This window comes from Grampus griseus, assembly GCF_964374135.1.
Source record: "Grampus griseus genome assembly, chromosome: 3".
Taxonomy (NCBI): Eukaryota; Metazoa; Chordata; class Mammalia; order Artiodactyla; family Delphinidae; genus Grampus; species Grampus griseus.
In genome coordinates, this window is record NC_139019.1 from 145,126,624 (window position 1) to 145,144,889 (window position 18,266).

The 18,266-nt window shown below is 47.1% G+C and overlaps 1 protein-coding gene across 1 annotated transcript in view; it reads left to right on the forward strand.

Annotated features, from left to right (window-relative positions):
- The window catches only part of DOCK2 (dedicator of cytokinesis 2), a gene marked incomplete at its 5' end in the record, with an annotated part of 407,839 nt that overhangs the window by 379,551 nt on the left and 10,022 nt on the right, over nucleotides 1-18,266 (forward strand). Inside the window, 5 exons of the mRNA XM_082650723.1 lie at nucleotides 3,335-3,416; nucleotides 4,822-4,906; nucleotides 5,638-5,724; nucleotides 11,998-12,174; nucleotides 13,606-13,689. Of these exons, the coding sequence (XP_082506849.1) occupies nucleotides 3,335-3,416; nucleotides 4,822-4,906; nucleotides 5,638-5,724; nucleotides 11,998-12,174; nucleotides 13,606-13,689 (515 nt within the window). The remainder of the gene's footprint in view (nucleotides 1-3,334; nucleotides 3,417-4,821; nucleotides 4,907-5,637; nucleotides 5,725-11,997; nucleotides 12,175-13,605; nucleotides 13,690-18,266) is intronic.

Genomic DNA, 18,266 nt, shown 5'->3' on the forward strand with positions numbered 1-18,266 from the left:
AAGTCTGCCGAAACTTAATCCAAATATTTTCCACTCGCGTGATAAATATTCATCTGTAACCTTTTCATTGTGCTCGCCTGCCCTTCATGCCTGCTCTACCATGGTTGTTTGCAGGAGGAAGTGCAACCGGTGGTGGGCCTGGCTGGTTACAAATGCGAGTTTGGTTATAGGCGAGACATGGGATTAGTACTAAGGCCCTTCTAAGTGGATATCCTGGTGTTGAACAACTCTGTGACCTTTTAACTCGTGGTGGGAGGGGAGAGCTTGTGTGACTGGGCCACGTCATTATATGCAGGCCTGATTCAGCTCCAGGAACCAGGTAGAAAAGAGAAAGTGGGAGAGCTGACATTTGCTAAATATCTTCTTCATGCCACACATGAGACTGAGTGTTGTATAACTAATTTTTCTAATCCCCATACAACCCTATTAGGTGGGTATTGATTTTCCCTATTTCATAGAGAAGGAACATACAGGGCAGAGAGGTAAGGTGCTTTGCCTAGGGTTACAAAGCTAGTTAATGATGGAGTTGAGATTTGAACTCCAAGATCTGTCTCGAAGTCTGCATTCTTTCTGTAGTGCCATTGTTTTGTTTAAGATTAGTGAACAGAATGTTCTTTATTAACTATTGTAACATGGTGGCGCACCAGGCATTGTTTCATTTTATCCTCACGCATTGTTTCATTTTATCCTCATAGTAATCCTGTGAGTTGGGTAGTATCACTCTGCATTTTGCAAATAAGAAGACTAAGGCTCAGGAAAATGTAAGCAGCTTATACCAGGTCCCAGGAATTGATGGAACTAGGATTTGAACTCGGGTTGGACTTTTGCCAAAATCTAAGCTCTTAAGGCTCTGTTCTCTTGCCTTTACGTGTTGCAAAGCTGACAAGCAGTTTGAAAAGCGGACAAATCTCATGTCTTCTCACTTAGGTATCCAAGTAGTAGAAGACATTTGAAAGCAAAGGTCTCTGTTGGGTGTCTCCTGTCCCCCGCCCTCTCCTCTGCCTAGACCTTGGAGCTACAGTTCCATGTATAGATTCAGCACGGTTCCATGCATACATTCAGCACATGGTGAGAGAGTCAAGCCATGCATCCTGCTGGATGTGATCAGAGGGCTCTGATGTCACTGGCTTCTCCAGGACAGGTTTGGATTCTTCTCTTAGGCCAAGTCCAATTGCTAAGATCAGTAGACATGGTTTAGAACCTACTTTAAAATAGGGGTTGGCAGACTTCTCTGTAAAGGACCAGATAGGACATATTTTAGTCTCTGTGGGCCATGTGTCTCTGTCACAATTACTCAACTCTGCTGTGGTGGGAGAGCAGCCGTAGGTAGTACATAAATGGACGGGTATGACTGTGCCCCGATAAGACTATATTTATGAACACCGAAATGTGAATTTAATATATTTTCACACGTCACATAATACTTTTTTTCAAATATTTTAAAATATAAAAAGTATTCTTAGCTGTGAGCCATACAAGGACAGGCAGTGAGCAGGATTTGACCCGAGGGCCATAGTTTGCCAGTCCTGCTCTAGACTTAATCCAGGGTGATTTCCCTCCCAGAGAAGGCTGTTTGCTATTTGACTTGAGAAGGAAGGTAGTTTTCCTGATTATGGAAATCCTCCCAGTGAGGTTTATTCATTTGTGTTAAGTGTTGCTCGCTCTTGCCCTCTCCTCTGTGTGTGTGTGTGTGTGTGTGTGTGTGTGCGCGCGCGCGCGCACGTGTGCGTATGTGTGTGTGTCTCTGTGTCTCTCTGTCTCTCTCTGAGGCACTCTCATTTAATGTGGAAATACTCTTCAGAGGTAAAACAGTTAAAGCCCCAAGACATTAGTATGAAGTGAACTTACTGGGGGAGGGGGATTAAATTTAACTTGGAATTATATTTCGGCCATTTCTTATGTGTGAAAGAGCCCTAGCCTCTGCATCAGAAAGCTCACAGTCTGGTGGGGAAGCAACAGAAGGGAGAAGAGAGGGAGCTGGAGAGATAAGAGTCCTAAGTACAGATGCGTTGCTTTGGAGGGTCAGGAAGGAAAAGGACACCTAGATGAGGATAGATTGAATGTTCATGGAGCTGTGGGGAAATCGTCCACACAAAGGGAACAGTATAGTCTGTTGGATACTCAGAGATAATGGTGGGAAATGAGTTGGAATCATATTAGAATATCTGAATACTCCATATTCAAATATTGGCATATTTGAATGCGAACAAGAGGAGTCTGTGATTCCTTAGTTGGCAGAAGTGTCAGGCTTAGGGGAAGAGTTTTTGGAGTTATGGTGGTCATCAGGTAGAATAGAGGGATGAGAGTGCTTGGATACCTGAAGAAGAGAGATGGGTAAAGAAGCTATGGAAGGTAGGGAAAGGGAAGTAAGGTCCAGGGATGGGACCAGTGACTACTGACCTTGTTTATTTGGCTTGCGATATTATCGATTTACAATGAATAAAGGTCTAGAATAGGCATGACAAAGATCTGGCACACCTGATGCCTCTCCTGTATCCTGTGCCCATGGCAGGCATCACTAATCGATCATGGACCTCTTTCCCACTGAGCCTGGACATGGCCTTACATTCCTGCCCCAGACAGTTACTCTCAAACTTTCAGAGTTGGAGTACAAAATGAATGTATTTGCCTTCTCTAAAGCAGTGCTTCTCAAACTGGAGCGTGCATATGAATCACCTGAGTATCTTATAAAATACAGACTCTGATTCAGTAGGTCTGAGGTGGGACCTGAGATTCACCATTTCTAACAAGCTCTCAGGTGATGGTGATGCTGCTGGTCAGAGGACTGCACTGAATAGAAGTCTGGAATCAAAGAACCCTGAGCTTAGGGTTAAGAGACCCCAATACAGGCCCTTGCTCTGTGCTCACAAGCTGTGTGACCTTCAACAGGTTGTCCAGCTTCTTTGACCTTGATGTCCTTGTCTCTGGAAAGTATGATTCACGTTAACAATGCTGCTCAGCAAAACCGGAGAGATGAAAGGAGACCATGGGGAGACGTGCGCTGCAGTTGATGGACAGCTATAAATGCATTAGGCGTTATTCTTGTTAATGATAATAATATAGCAATGATAATGATAATTAAGGACTACTAACCAACTGTTAGCAGAGGCTGAGCCCTGGCATGGGTTGCAAGTGACGGGCAGCTCTGACAAGGACCACGGTGACTGCTAACTGGTCACTAGGACCTAGTTGGCAGCCAGCACCCTGAGGTTGGTCACTCATTAAAAACTTGGGCCCAGAAGGACTGTCCTGGGAGGTCTCACCTGGGACCTGCTGTGCTTGGAACTGTCTGCCCGACCGAGACGTTGTGAGCTCTTAACTGCGGGAATCACAGACATCCAGTGTTTCACTGTCCAACCCGTCTTGGATGAACACCCAAGGTTCAAGAATAAGCCGGTGCCTGACCAGATTATGAAGTAAGTCCCACAGCTCAGGGGAGGGAGTGTTGGGGAGGAGCATCCCATGGGGCTGCCAAGCCGAGCTGGTGGCAGGACAGGCCGTGGTGTCTTCTAGTTCCTCCCCTATCTTAGCCAGCCTGTCCTCCCTTTTCCTCTTGGGAGAAGCACCACCTCTCCCATGACCCCTCTGGGCTCTGCCCCTGAAAAGGCTGACACCAGAGATGGCCGGGGAGAGCGAGGGGTGAGGCTCACCTTGTGGCAGAGCGAGTCCGCAGGAAGCAGCAGTGGGCTTCGCTGAAGTGGACGTGGAGAGCCGGTTGCTCAGGTTGATCCCAGAGTGGCTCCAGAAATCCACAGCCAGAGAGTGTGGGCAGACGGGCGACAGGCAGGTGGGGGACAGAGGGCCGGTGCTCAGGCCGAGCACTTCCTCCACAGGGACATCTTGTAGGCATTTGTTAAGGTGCATTGACAATGGTTGTGTTCAGATTACGACGTAAAAAGGGGACATCAGAGGAATTCCCTGGCTGTCCAGTGGTTAGGACTCGGCGCTTTCACTGCTGAGGGCCTGGGTTCAATCCCTGGTTGGGGAACCCACAAGTTGTGAGGCACAGCCAAAACATAAAATAAAAAATAAATAATAAAATGAAATAGGGGGCATTAGAGGAAGCAGCATGAAGGCAGGTGTGGTCTGTTTAATGCCAGATCGCAAGGTCAGGGATGAGGCAACAAAGCAGGGCACCACGCTGCCCCCTCCAAGCTGTCTGGCTCACGCCACTCAGGCCCAGACACCCAGTTGAGCACCTCGAGTGGCTTAGGAAAAGGCCTCTCTTCTGGGAAGACCCGTTGGAAGCAGGAGCTCCTTTGTGAGAGGAAAGGCCTGTTCCTGCGGGGAGAAGCAGCCTCACGGCAGTGCAGGCGGCTGAGCAGATCCTCAAGCTCAGCTTGGAGCTCAGCCTCCCGTCACCTCTCGGCCAGGCACCCTTGGGCAGGGGATGACCACCATACGGCTAGCACCATGCCCTGCTGGCCCTGACGTTAGAACCGCCCCAGAGGTTCAAGGGAGAGTGATTTGGGGGATGGCTGGGACACCTAAGGAGATGCTTGGAAGATACCCCTGGGACATTAGCCTAGGACCTTAGATGTATCCAGACCCTTCATTGAGATCACAAGAAACAATAACCCAGGCACCACTATGTGCATTAGTGATAGAATTCCAACTTTGGGGGCACCCTACGGGGTGCTGTATTCTCATGAGGGCCTAAGACCGACTAGCTTCTAAATCATCTTACAAGGAAAGCCTGGTTTTAAATGTTGCAGCGAGGACTCTGCCAGACGTGGAGTTTACCGTAGTGGGCCTCCCTGGACGGTACAGGGTCAGGTCAGGTTTTGCTCTCAGGAGCCTCAGCCTCTTCCTGTCTTGCAGCTTTTATAAGTCCAACTACGTGCAGAAGTTCCACTACTCCCGGCCAGTGCGCAGAGGGACCGTTGACCCTGAGAATGAGTTTGCCGTAAGTATCTCCCCTCCCCTCCCCTTTGGCAGCCTTGATCATTGCCCAGGGCCTCCTTTACCAACCAGAGCCTGCACCTGCCAGAATCAGAATTGGGAGGGCATCTGATCTAAAGCCAAAGGAAGGAACACTAGCTTCCATTGGTACGATGACACCCATTCTCCAGGCTCTTCCGTTGGGTTTGCTTTCTCATTTCTTGAGCCTCTCCACTCTCTAGATACCACCCAGGCCTGGCGTGAGATGCACCTTTCAACCTCAGGGAGTTCACAGTCCCCAGTGTCACTGTGTGTTTCCCAGCCAGGACCTACCTGTCTTCTATTCCCGAGGGCCGAGGCTGGCACGAGGAGACAGCTCCAAGTCTCTCTCAGCTCTTTCCCTTGGACTGTGATTCTTTGCACTGGGGGAGTCACTGTCCCTTGAAGAATCTGATGAACACTGTAGACCTCCCCCCAGAAAATGCAGGTGGATGCATTCAATATTGCCTAAAACTTCTGCCTGTTCAGAGGCCCAGGTTAAAACTTACTGGACCCAAATCCAGGGAAAACTTAAACTTCACCTTGGGAAAGAATTCTTCAGGGTAAAGTGGGAGCGTATTTCTGAGTCTTGTAATTTTTATTCTGATTCCGGGTGGATAGGAGGCCTGGGGGCCTGGCTGGGTTCCCACTAAACTCTGATGGTCAGGTTTCATGTGTGTTGCTTTCCTGCCCTTGCCACCCCTGCCCACGGGACAGTCGATGTGGATCGAGAGGACCTCCTTTGTGACCGCGTACAAGCTTCCGGGCATCCTGCGCTGGTTTGAGGTGACTCAAATGTCCCAGGTGAGTCTGTGGGGCTCAGGAGGCTCCTGAGACTGGAAAAAGGGAAATGCTTTTGTTCAAAGCCACTGCAGGAGTCCAGGAATTCTGGTGCAGGAAGGGACCTGAGGCAGCATCCAGTTTACCTGCTTTCAAATTTTTTTTTTTTTAAGCATCAGATAACATTTTTTTCCCTGCAAATGAAAGGTACCATAGAATCCGGTAATAAAGCAGATGAATGGGGAGCTTCTGTGGTTGGGTGCAGGGGGAGGAAGAGGGCCTGGAACTCAATCGACACAACCACCCTCTCATATCCTCCCCTCCCAACAGCCCTTTGGGGACCCCTCTGCAGAATCTCACTATGAGTCCATTTTATACTTGGATAAACTGAAGCTCAGAGAAAGGAAATTACACAGAGGCAAAGCTCTGGCTAGAATGCAAGTATTTGAACTCCATGGTGCAGATAGCATGTGTTTTGCTTCTCAACACACTTCAGGGTCTCCATGTCCTCAAACAGCTGGGGATCTTGCAGCCCTCAGGATGCAAAGGTCAATCCGGTGAAATCTGAGAAGCAGGGACATATTCGGGATGTCTTATTCACTTATTCATTCAACAAATATTTAATGAGTACCTAACACATGTCAATCAAGCACCTAGAGATTTTGCAATGAAGCTTACATTCTAGTGGCAAAGACGCACTAAAAAGCCTAAGCGAATATATACTATGTCAGGTGGAGATAACCACTATGGAGAAAAATAAAAGAGAAAGGTGATGAAGGAGTGGTGGGTATTTTAAGTAGGATGGTCGTAGAAATCCTTCCTGCTAAATGGCTTTAGATCAAAGGTCTGAAGGAAGTGAGGACATGGTCCTTGCAGATACCGAAGAGAAGGACATTCTAGCAGAGGAAATAGCAAGTGCAAGGGCCCTGGGACAGAACAGGCTTATGTCTGAATTAGAACAAGTGACGGGGGAGTAGCAGGAGTCTGATAGCAGGTCATATAGGGCCTTGTAGGCACCATAAGGACTTGGGCTTTTCCACTGGGTGAATTTGAGTCACAAGCAGAGGAGGGACATTGTCTGACTGACGTTTTCAAGCTACTGTATGATCAACATTGAGACCATCCCCCTTCAGCCCTTAAGGGCCCCCAGCAGCCAGGTGGTCCTCCAATCTCCTTTTCACAGTCATGGCGTAGACCTTAGGGACCATATAATAACGATGATGACATCAGCAGACATTACTGAGCATGTGCCAGACTGTTCACATGTGTGACCTCACTTAAACCCCTCAACAAGGCTGCGAGGTAGATATTATTATTCTCCCGTTTTACAGATGAGGAAACCGAGTGAGTTAGTGGGTTGCTCAAGGTTAGTAAAAGAGGTGAGGTTTGACTATAACCTCTCATACCAGGCACCTGGATGGACTCATTCTCTCCTCTTTCCTTAACATGTCCCCAGCCCACCCCAATAATTAGTGCCCTGGAGAGGAAGAAACTACTCATGCCCTTTATTCATGGGACACATCGGTTCATGATAAGCTTGGATAAGTGTCCCAGGTGCTGTGTCAAGGACTTTGTAACATTATCCTGTTTAATCCCACAAAACTGTGTGAAGTACATCATATTAGGAATCCCATTTTTGAGGTGAGAAATCAGAAACTTTCTACTAAGCCGTAGTCTCTACCCATTGGCCCTGGCTGTGCCCTTTCCTCTGGTGGTGCTCAGTAAGGTGCCTCTCCTCCTTCGCTGTCCCCACGGGACTGTAGGCAAACTGAAGGAATTCCCGCCTGCACTCTCTGAACGCCTCATCTCCCGCCATGGTATCTCACCTCCTAATAGACTACATAATTTGCCTGTGTGTTTATTTTTAATATCTAGAATTTTAAATATAATAGCATTATAATATAAGCTCCACTAGACTGTGAGCTCCAGGAAGACAGATTTTTGTCCGTTTTGTTCCCTGCCATATCTCTGAGTGCAAGGAATAGTCCTAGACACATAATTGGTGCTCAAGAATAGTTATTAAGGGACTTCCCTGATGGTGCAGTGGTTGAGAATCTGCCTGCCAATGCAGGGGACACGGGTTCGATCCCTGGTCCTCGAAGATCCCACATGCCATGGAACAGCTAAGCCTGTGCGCCACAGCTACCGAGGCTGTGCCCTAGAGCCCACGAGCCACAACTGCTGAGCCCGCATGCCGCAACTACTGAAGCCCGCATGCCTAGAGCCTGTGCTCCGCAACAAGAGAAGCCACTGCAATGAGAAGCCCACGCACTGCAACAAAGAGTAGCTCCCGCTCACCACAACTAGAGAAAGCCCACGCACAGCAACGAAGACCCAATGCAGCCAAAAATAAATAAATAAATTTATATTAAAAAGAATAATAGTTATTAAGTAAATCCATTAACCAATCAGTCAGTTAATATGCAGAAACCCATAATATATGAAGTGCTTACCTCGTTTTATGAACTCAGGATTCTGAAATTAGGAAAGAAATAGTCAACATTTTTGTTTCACTTCTTTTATCCTGATACCCTCTGATAGAAGGGATTGGGAAAACCTCCAAAAAGTTGACCAGGGTGACTTTATCTCTGATAGCCTCCCTCATTTGAGTTACCAAGAATTTCAGGATGTCTCAGACACAGAAGTTTCATGGGTGCTGAGTGAATTCCTCTCCAAGCATTTGTTTTTGTGGTATAGAATTTGTACCTTGTTCTTGGTTGTTTCTTTTATGAATCGTCATGACTACAGTGCTGTTTGTACAGAGAGGTGTTTTCTGATAGGATTCAAGTGTAAGTTCTGCTTATTGAGGGTCCTTTCCTTTTTCTTGGCCCTGAGAATATGTAATCTTTACAAGAAGTCCTGAGCTGGGGGTCAGAGACCCAAATTCAACTTGGTTATTAACAAGCTATAGGATGTTGGACAAACACAGTGTATCTCTGGCCTTAGTTTTCATCATCTGTAAAATAGACATGAGAAAACTATGGAATTTCAGAGCTGAAAGACACTCTGAAGGTCATTTAATCCAAGAGCTATAAATTCAAATACCTTCAGAGCCCAGGAAGATAACTGTAAATATGGGAACTCGTCCCATTAAGACAACGGGGAGTGGTAGAAGCTGTGGCAAACTCCTTCCAGCTGAATTAGTTTCTTAAAAACTTAGAACTCACGTGCTGGCTAAATGACAGACCCAGGCCCAGTTTGGCCTACACATCTCCAATGTGCAACCCCATTCCTAGCCCTTGTCCATTTAAATTATTTTGCATATGAGAAAACTGAAGCTCAAAGATGGGGCTTGAACTGCCAAAGTGATCAGTGGTAGAAGTAGGTTGTAATAATGATGTCTATCTTACACAGTTCAGAGGTTTCCTAAGAGGATTCATGAAGGTGATAATGTGGGAGGTGCCTTTGAGGAATGTGAAACACCACTCGATGGCGAGGGATTATCACCGCTTTCCCGAGTGCCTTTAACATTGTTTCCAAAGTACAGTTATTCCTCAGTATCTGAGGGTGTTGGTTCTAGGAGCCCCCTCGGATACCAAAATTGTTTAAGTCCCTTACATAAAAGGGCGTAAGTACAGTGAATACAGTTGGGCCTCCGTATCAGTGGTTAGTTGAATTCGAGGTTGGTTAAATCCAAGGATGTAAAACCCAAGGGTATGGAGCTCTGACTGTATTTTCCAGGATAATTCATTTTCCCCGCACAGCAAGCTGGGCAGGGGCTATATACCTGTGCTGCCAGTAAGGAAACTGAGGCTCAGCTTAGGAAAGAGACCAGAGATTTGAGGGCTTGACCAAGTCCTAACAACCAGTGTATGGCAAGTTTGGTAGCAGAGTGTGGTCTGTATGTGGGGGAGAAGCTCGCCTTTGGAATTCGGACACTGGCGCTCTCTCCCCAGCGCTGCCCCATCTACCCTTAGGTGAAGGACTTACCTGCTGTTGGGGGGATTGAATGAGAGCACGTGTGGGACACACCCAGCATGGGCTGGCACAGGGGAGGCAGTCCACAAACGGCGCCATCTCTTTTACCGTGATCAGTGCTTTTATAACTGTTACCAGCTCCGGACCTCCAGGTCTTCCACCAAATATGTAACCCCCATCGCTCTGCTCTAGAGAGTGACGTACTCATCTACACAAACATCCAGAGGTGAGAATCCAAAGGAGTTTCGTTCTCATTCTCTGTCCTGTTGTCTGTAACGAGGTTAAAGATGTAGGGATACAAAAATAGCTTCAGAAATGAGGAAGAAAGCCAAGCAACAGGACTTTCCATTTTTAACAACTCACCGTAAAGCATGAGTCTCTCAGACATACCAGGCTACTGTTGAAATCCAGGTGTGCTACTGGGCTCAGTCCAAGTGGTTGTGATAGATTTTCCTTTAGAACTCAGTCTAGACCTCAGCTTGGAGAAGCCCCTGCAGGGTAGGTCTGTGTGCTTGACAGAAACTGGACCATGGGTTGCAGCTTGTGGAACATGGGCTGCCGCCTCTACCAGGCCGAGCAGCCTTCCCCCCACAGCTGTGTGTGTGTGTGTGTGTGTGTGTGTGTGTGTGTGTGTGCGTGCGCGCGCGTGCGCGCACGCATGCTCACTTGAGTGTGTATGTGCGTGCATGTGTGACGGAAAGAGGATGACATTGTGTCACTGTGTCTTGTATCACAGAGAGAGAGAGGAGAGAGCCTACTCCCAGGGCCTTCTCACTGCAGAGACAGCCACTTTCAAAAATGTCCAGAAACAAGGAAGGGGGGTGAGGAGGCTAAGATTTCACAGGGATTTAAGGAAATGGTTTAAAAAGATGACCAAGAGCATGGCTGTAGAGGCTGGTTCTCCCCTTCACATATACTCAACAGTTAACAATAACTAGCAGGTGCACTTTTTAAAGAACTCCGCTGTCAGTCAAGTGTCATATTATCTCAACTAATCTTTGCTAAGTCAAGTGTCATATTATCTCAACTAATCTTTGCTATGTCCCCACTGAAGCAGGCCCTGTAGCACCACCACTGAACAGATGCTAACACTTAGGGTTGCCTCCATGAAGTTTTCCCGGATTACTTCACCCTTCCCTCCAGCCCCACCCACCCTGCCAGGGAGTCTTCCCTTCTCAGGACAGCTGCTAGTCCCTGTCCTGACACCTACAAGAGTTAATAACAGGAACTACCAGCTACTTTTTTTTTTGCGGTATGTGGGCCTCTCACTGTTGTGGCCTCTCCCGTTGTGGAGCACAGGCTCCGGACGCGCAGGCTCAGCGGCCATGGCTCATGGGCCCAGCCGCTCCGTGGCATGTGGGATCTTCCTGGACCGGGGCCTGAACCCGTGTCCCCTGCATCGGCAGGCGGACTCTCAACCACTGCGCCACCAGGGAAGCCCTACCAGCTACTTTTTGAAGCAGGTTTTCTTATCCTCATTTTACCAGTAAGTCAACTGAGGCTCAGAACGTTTGGGAAACTTGCCCAAGGTCACACAGGAAAAAATGGCTAAGATTGGCACTCATTTTTATTTGCTTAGTTTAGTTCAGGAGTCAGGAAACTATGGCCTGTGAGCCAGAGCCCACCTGCGCCTAATTTTGTAAATAGGTTTATTGGAACCACCATGCTCATTGATTTACATATCACCTGTAGCTGATTTCTTCCTACAATAACAGAGTTGAGTTGTTGCCACACACAACATCTGGCCCTTTCACAGAAAAAGTGTGCAGACTTCTTGCTTAGTGTTTTACTCTCGATCCCATGCTCTTGGGAACCACTGTTCTGCCAGTTAGCACCTGATGGCACTGTGTTTATCTTGCTTTCTAAGAGGTGTTGAAGACATGGTTAGTTTTATCTTCCCAACTAAACTGAATCTACCTTGGAGCAGTGACCCCTCATATAACAAGTCTCGGGACCTACTGTGGGCCAGGCCGGGTGATCACATCGTCAGCTGCTCTAATCCCTTCAGCTAAGTGCTCACACATAGTAGGTCCACAACCAATACCAGATGGGTTGAATTGGAGCGTCTTTCACCAGGTAGTAAGAAGAAAAACCCTCCCTGGAGCACACCCAGCCTCTGAGACCCCAGCGAGCGCCTGACACTTCCTGCCTGCATTTCCCCAGGGAGATCCCTCTTTTGCTAAGCACAGATTCAGCCTGTCTCTCCCCACACAGCCGGCAACCCCCAGGGCTCAGTAATTACCACAAGAGCCTGCTACAGCCCCTTGGGGAGCATTGCCTCATTTGAATTCCAACCCCAAATGAAATCAATACCAATAATTTTATCTATTTTTAAAGCGACCTGCTGAGGCCCTTTCTTCTTGATCTCGTTTTCAACAGACCACAATTAGCCCTCTGGAGAACGCCATCGAAACCATGTCCGTGGCCAACGAGAAGATCCTGATGATGATAAACCAGTACCAGAGTGACGAAAGCCTCCCGATAAACCCACTCTCCATGCTCCTGAATGGAATCGTGGACCCTGCTGTCATGGGAGGGTTCGCCAAGTATGAGACGGTGAGGGCTCCCCTCTCCAGGCCCTGGTGGAGACAGAGCAGTGGCAGGAGGGCCCAGAGCAGACACAGCTGCATGCCACTCATCTTGCTGTGGCTGTTTGTCCCTCAGAAGGACACTTCAGCTTGTTTAGACCTCATACACATTCCAGAGTTTCTTTAGCCTCATCTCCTTCACCTCTCATCTCATCTCCTTCCCACCCTCAATGCCATGCTCTGTCAGGGGTCATAGAGATCCCTTATCCCACTGGGCACATCGAGATACCTTTGTCAAGAGGAGGCTCTGGGATGTCCACGAGCCAGACCATAAAAGTCAAGCACCACAAATCAAAGTACATGCTACCTGTGTCAAGCCATCTCTTCTATAGATGATGGAAATGACCTCCAGAAATGGGAAGGAATGAAACACGGAATCTGTGAAAATACAGAAGGGATGGGAGATCGACTCTCAAGCGAGAGTTATAATCTAGATATTCAGGTCATAAGGACCCTCCAGAAATCCCCACACATTTCAGCCACAGATTTCATTTCTGAGGCTCCTGGTGTCCGTGGCGAAAAGGGAAACACCATCAGTTATATGAGTCACATTTTCCACTGGGGGAAAATAATTACTCAATAAGGAGACATAACTTTTCCCAGCTCTGAAAAAGAATAGAAAGTCCTTATTTGGCTCTCACCTGGGCCATACGTTAATGGGAGGGAAAAATGGACTCTTCGTTCTCATAAGTCTCATGATGGACTCTTTATTATCTTTTCTATGTCATCCATTGATGTAAAACTAGGAATACGGCACAATAGTATAACTCACGGACAGTAATTCCGGTTAGTCCTTCCAGCTACCCTTGGACACCCCGTAGAGTCATCCATTGGTAATCCTTTGTTCAGCCTTGAGGGGTGATATGCCTGTGTATATATGTGCACACACTGAGAACAGGAGCCGAGAAGGAGCTGGGGCTGCCAAGGTCACACACGATGAGGGAGGTGAGCTGGAAAGCCCACCAGGTGAACTTCCTTACTGAGTTTTCTCTCCTGGGACGGTGCCTTGACTGTGCAGCAGAATCCCCAGCAGGGCTTCTTCACACACAGCTGCCTCCACCCCACCTCCGACCCCAGAGGCTCTGATTCAGTACGTCCGGGTGGGGCCTGAGAATTTGCATCTCTGGCAAGTTCCCAGGTGATGCTGCTGCTGCGGGTCCAGAGACCCCTCTTCAAGAACAATTTCCTGGGGTTTGTGACCCTTTCCCAGTGGATACCCATCTGAGCCCCGGGAGGAGGAAACGTCAGTCCCTACACGTCCCTGACTGTTGCCCATCCACGTAGGAATGGCCTCATTCCTGCCCCTGTCAACTGGAAGCCTCTCCCAGTGCCAGAGAGGTGGGTCGTGGGGTCCACGGCAAAGGAACAGGAAACCCCCAACGTCTGTTTGTCCTGCTAGGCCTTCTTCACTGAAGAGTACACCAGGGACCACCCCGAGGACCAGGACAAGCTGAGCTGCCTCAAGGACCTGATTGCGTGGCAGGTAAAGCAGAGGCAGACTGGGGGTAGGCCAGCCCTGTGTCCGTCCTTTCGCCTCCCCGGTTCGCCTGCCCTCTGCTAGCCTCTGGCCGGTATGGCCGACTTTCATACTGCTCTCCTGCCCTCTGGCTTTTGGCCTTTCTTCTGACTCTGTCTTCACCTGAGCAGGTGCATCGTGGAAGCGGGATTTGGGGCCCTGCACCCTTGGGGTGCTGCACTGACGCCGGGCAGTGATGCTGTGCTGCGTGTTGCTAAGACTGCCCTGTTGGATGTTGAATTCAGGAGGTGGCTTCCCCCAGGGGGACTGAAGTGAAAGCCAGGGTCCCGCGCACCTCCCACCACCTCCCACCACACCCAGCACCCGCCAGTCAGATAATGGAAGACTTCGGCCCCTACCCCACCTCTCCTCCTACTGAGGCTGACCCAATTTGTCGCAGACAGTGCTCAGATGGATATCAGGTTTTGAAAATAATCGAGGCCTCGGTTTGGTTGGTTTTCAGGCAAAGGGTCTGCACTCTGCACGAGCTGCTCAGCCCTCCGGAGCCCAGCCCGGCACCTTGGAAGGACTGTCCTTCCCGCCCGCTTTGTCCTGCTATCTGCTTATCTGCCCTCTCCTTGCATCCTTGTCCCTCTGCCCCTTCCCTCCGCCATCTCCTTCTCTCTGACTCTTGCTGTGCATGTGTCTCTGTCTTTCTCCTCTCCTTGGAAGTTCTTTGCTTCTCCCCGTCCCCTCTCTGACTTTGGCCTGTCTCTGCTGCCCGCCTCACACCTCACTCCTGGCTCTGCTTCCCTTGCGCATCTCTCTCCACTGCCCTCCCTCCTTCTCTGCTTTCTCTCTGGCTCCCTCTCCCGTGTTTTCTCTCCCTCCTGCTCTCTCCTGCTCTCTGCCACTCCCTAGAGAAGAAACAATCCCCAGACCCCTAGCCCAGAGGCATTCAGAGGACCAGGCTCCTGGTCTAGGCCTGCAGCAGCCCCTCCTCAAGCATCTCCGTGCTCTCCACGGACCACCCAGCACCCAGGACGCAGGGTGGGCTCTGGAGGGTGCGCTGGGGGGAGGCGAGCAGGGCAGCAGGGGGCAGCGTCTGCAGCTGCTGGCCCTCCCTCCTCCCTTCTTGCCAGTTACAGTGCAAAGAAAAGCCAGCTACTGTGGTAGGGAGTTTTTGTTACTCTAGGGGAATTAGGGAGTGAGAAGCATTGGGTGCAGCCTCTTTTCTTAAAATAAGGATTCCTAATTCAGGTCCTTCTCTGCCTCTGCCAAATTATGCAAAGTGAGGCCTTAAAAATAAAATGCCAGGCGCTGCGCAGATACACTCTCCTGAATGCATTTTGTGAGTCTGGAATTTTCTCTCCCTTCTTACCTTGTGCCACCTGTGAAACCCAGACACCCCCAAGAGCCCCAGCCTTCTGAGGTCATCGTGCCCTTTAATACTCAAATAATGATACTCCCCGCTCCCCATCCCCAGCTCGGGAAGCAGGAAGACTCAGCTTTGGTTGGTTCCCTTCCTCAGCTCTTTCTGGGGTGCCCCAGGGAGGGCTAACATGTCACACAAATGTGTCTGGGTGCTGGGGGTCATTCTCAATCCATATCACTGTCCTGGGCCTTTCTGCTGCGCATGTCTTATCACCTGGTAGTGGACTCTCTGGGCTGTATTCACCACACCCAAAGCATGGACCAGACTGTGGCCTCAGAGCACAGCCGATAGCAGGCCGTGCCTTCTAAGGAAATTCTTCCAAAGTCTTGCAGTTCATAGAGGGGCACCACAAGCAAAGGAAGGAGACTTTGAAAGCATGTATTTGATGTTACAGCTTCTAAGAGCCTGCAAAGGGGATTGCCCTGGGCCACATTCCTCCCACTCAGAGTCCAGCATCCTGAATACTCAAAAGACGCTGCTCTGCGCAGGGTGAAGGTGACCTTTTTTACGTTACACACAGCACATTAGCTCTTCCATTTTATTCCATTCATTCTTGCAACTTATATATATTTGAGTCCCAACTGTGTGCCACGCAACAGAAATAAAGCGCTGGATAAAATTGTGGGCCTGCTACCTCCCTCCCTTCTTGGAGCTTAATTATAGATTGGATCTTGGTTTGCCAAAGCCAGATTCACTTTGGATCTTCTCAGAACACGAGACCCTTAGATTTCAAAGGGAGATGTACTTGCACCACTAGCAACCCAACAGAAGCTAGAAGTGCAAAGTACATTATGTGTTCAAGATTTCATGGTTTTCAAGAGTGATCGCTTCTTAATTTTTTTCTTCGTAAAAATTTTCTCTCTATTTATTGGCATGGAACGATGTCTACAGTACATTCTTCTTGTAAACATTTCACGAGATATTACATAGAGGAAACTACACATAACAAAAATACACAGCACACTGAGTTGTCACTGTACACTTACGTGGCCACCACCAGATGAAGAAGCAGAATTCCTCTAGCACCCAGAAGCCTCTCTTGTGCCTTCTTTTAGTCATTGCCAGCCCTCCCCAAGGTCGACCCCTCTCCTGCTTTTACAGTAACCATTAACTTGCTTTGTAAAAATACTTTTTAACCACCCAAGCACTCATTGCTATACACTGTAGTTTACTTTTGCTTGTTTTTGACCTATATATAAATGGAATCACACAGTGTGCATTCTTTTGTGTCTAACTTATTTTGTTTACTGTTATGTTTCAAAATTGATTTATTTTGTTGTACATAGCAATCATTGATTCATTTTCATTGATGTATAATCGTCTATGCAGCTGGACTGTATAACTGTGCCAAAACATATTTATTTAGTTTTCAACTGATGGAGATTTGGGTTGATTTTAGTTTGAGGGTATTACAGGTCGTGCTGTTCTGAACATCTCTGTGTGTGTCTTTTTGGCACACACATGCACAGTTTCTGTTGGATGTATACCTAGGTGTGGAATTGCTCGGTTATACTATGTTAGAATATCTGGCTTGAACAGATGACTGCCAAACTTCTATCACTATAGATTAGTTTTGTCAGTTCTTGAACGTCATAAAAGTGGTATTACACAGTATGTGTTACTGTGTGCCTGGCTTCTTCTTTTCACTGTAACGCCTTTGTGATTCATCCAGGCTGTTACATGCAAGAGAAGTTTTTCTTTTTTTGTTCTAAGTGGTGTCCGTTGTGTGACTATACAATATACCAATAATATACCGATGTATTTATCCATTCTCCTGTTGATGGTGGGTTGTTTTCAGGTTTTGGACAGTGTGGACAGAGTTATAGGAACGTTCTCGTTCGTGTTTTTTGATGGGCATAAACTCTCAGCGTCCTCACTCTCTCTCTAGTAGTGGGAGTGCTGGGTCACGCGTTTATCTTTAGCCTTACTGGATACCAAGAGGCAGTTTTCCAAAGTGGCTGAGCCAATTTACACTCCCACCAAGAACTTCTGTGAATCTGGGTTGCTCCACATTCTCGCTGACGCATGATACTGTGAGTCTTTAATTTTAGTCTTTCTGGTGGTTGTGAGGTGGTATCTCAGTTTAATTTTAATTTGCATTTCCTTTGCGAGCAGCGGTGTTCATCGCCTTTTCATGTGTTTATTGGCTAATTGAATAGCCTTTCTTTGAAACGTTTGTTCAAATCTTTTACTTATTAACTGAATTGTCTTTTTATTAATAATTCATAGGAGTTTATATCTATTCTAAATATGAGTCCTTTGTCAAATCTATGTATTGCAAATATCTTCATTCAGTCTGTGGCTTATCTGTTTACTTTCTAATGATGTATTTTTGAAGAACAGAAGTTTGTCATTTTAATGAGGTCCAATTTATCAATTTTTTTAATGATTATTACTTTTGTCTTCACTTTATGAAATCTCTGGCTCTCCCAAGATCATGACGATATTTCCTGTGTTTTATTGGGAAGTTTTATTGTTTTGTCCTATACTCTTAAGTGTATGATCCATTTTGGCTGACATGAAGTAAGGGGTAAATTATTTTTCTATGCAGATTTCTAATTATTCCAGCACCATTTGTTGAAAAGACTATTACTTTTCCCAACTTTGACATAAAGTGATCATATAGATGTCAGTCTATTTCTGGACTTCCTACTCATTCCATTGGTCTGTTTGTCCAATGCCATATACTGTTCCTAATTACTGTAGCTTTATAGTAACTCGAGATCTGATAGTGACAGTACTGCAATTTTTTTTTCAAATTTGTCTTGGTCCTTCTAGTCCTTTGTATTTCCATATAAATTTTTAAATCAGCCTGCCAATTTTCACACACCCCCAAAACACATTGAGATTTTGGATAGGAATATATTAGGCACGTAGATTAATTTAGGAAGAATTTCTGTTTTAATGATAATTGATTCTTCCAGTACATGAATATGGAATCTCTCTCCCTTTCTTTAGTTCTTTAATTTCACTCAGCAAAGTTTTGTAGTTTTCACTGGAAAGATCTTTCACAAATTTTATTAGATTTGTTTTAAGATATTTGATATTTTTAACTATTATAAATGGTATTTTTTTTAATTTCTCAATATCATCACAATTTTTTTTTGATATGTTTACCTTGTATCCAGCGACCTTACTAAATTCACTTAATAAGTCAAATTGTTTGTAC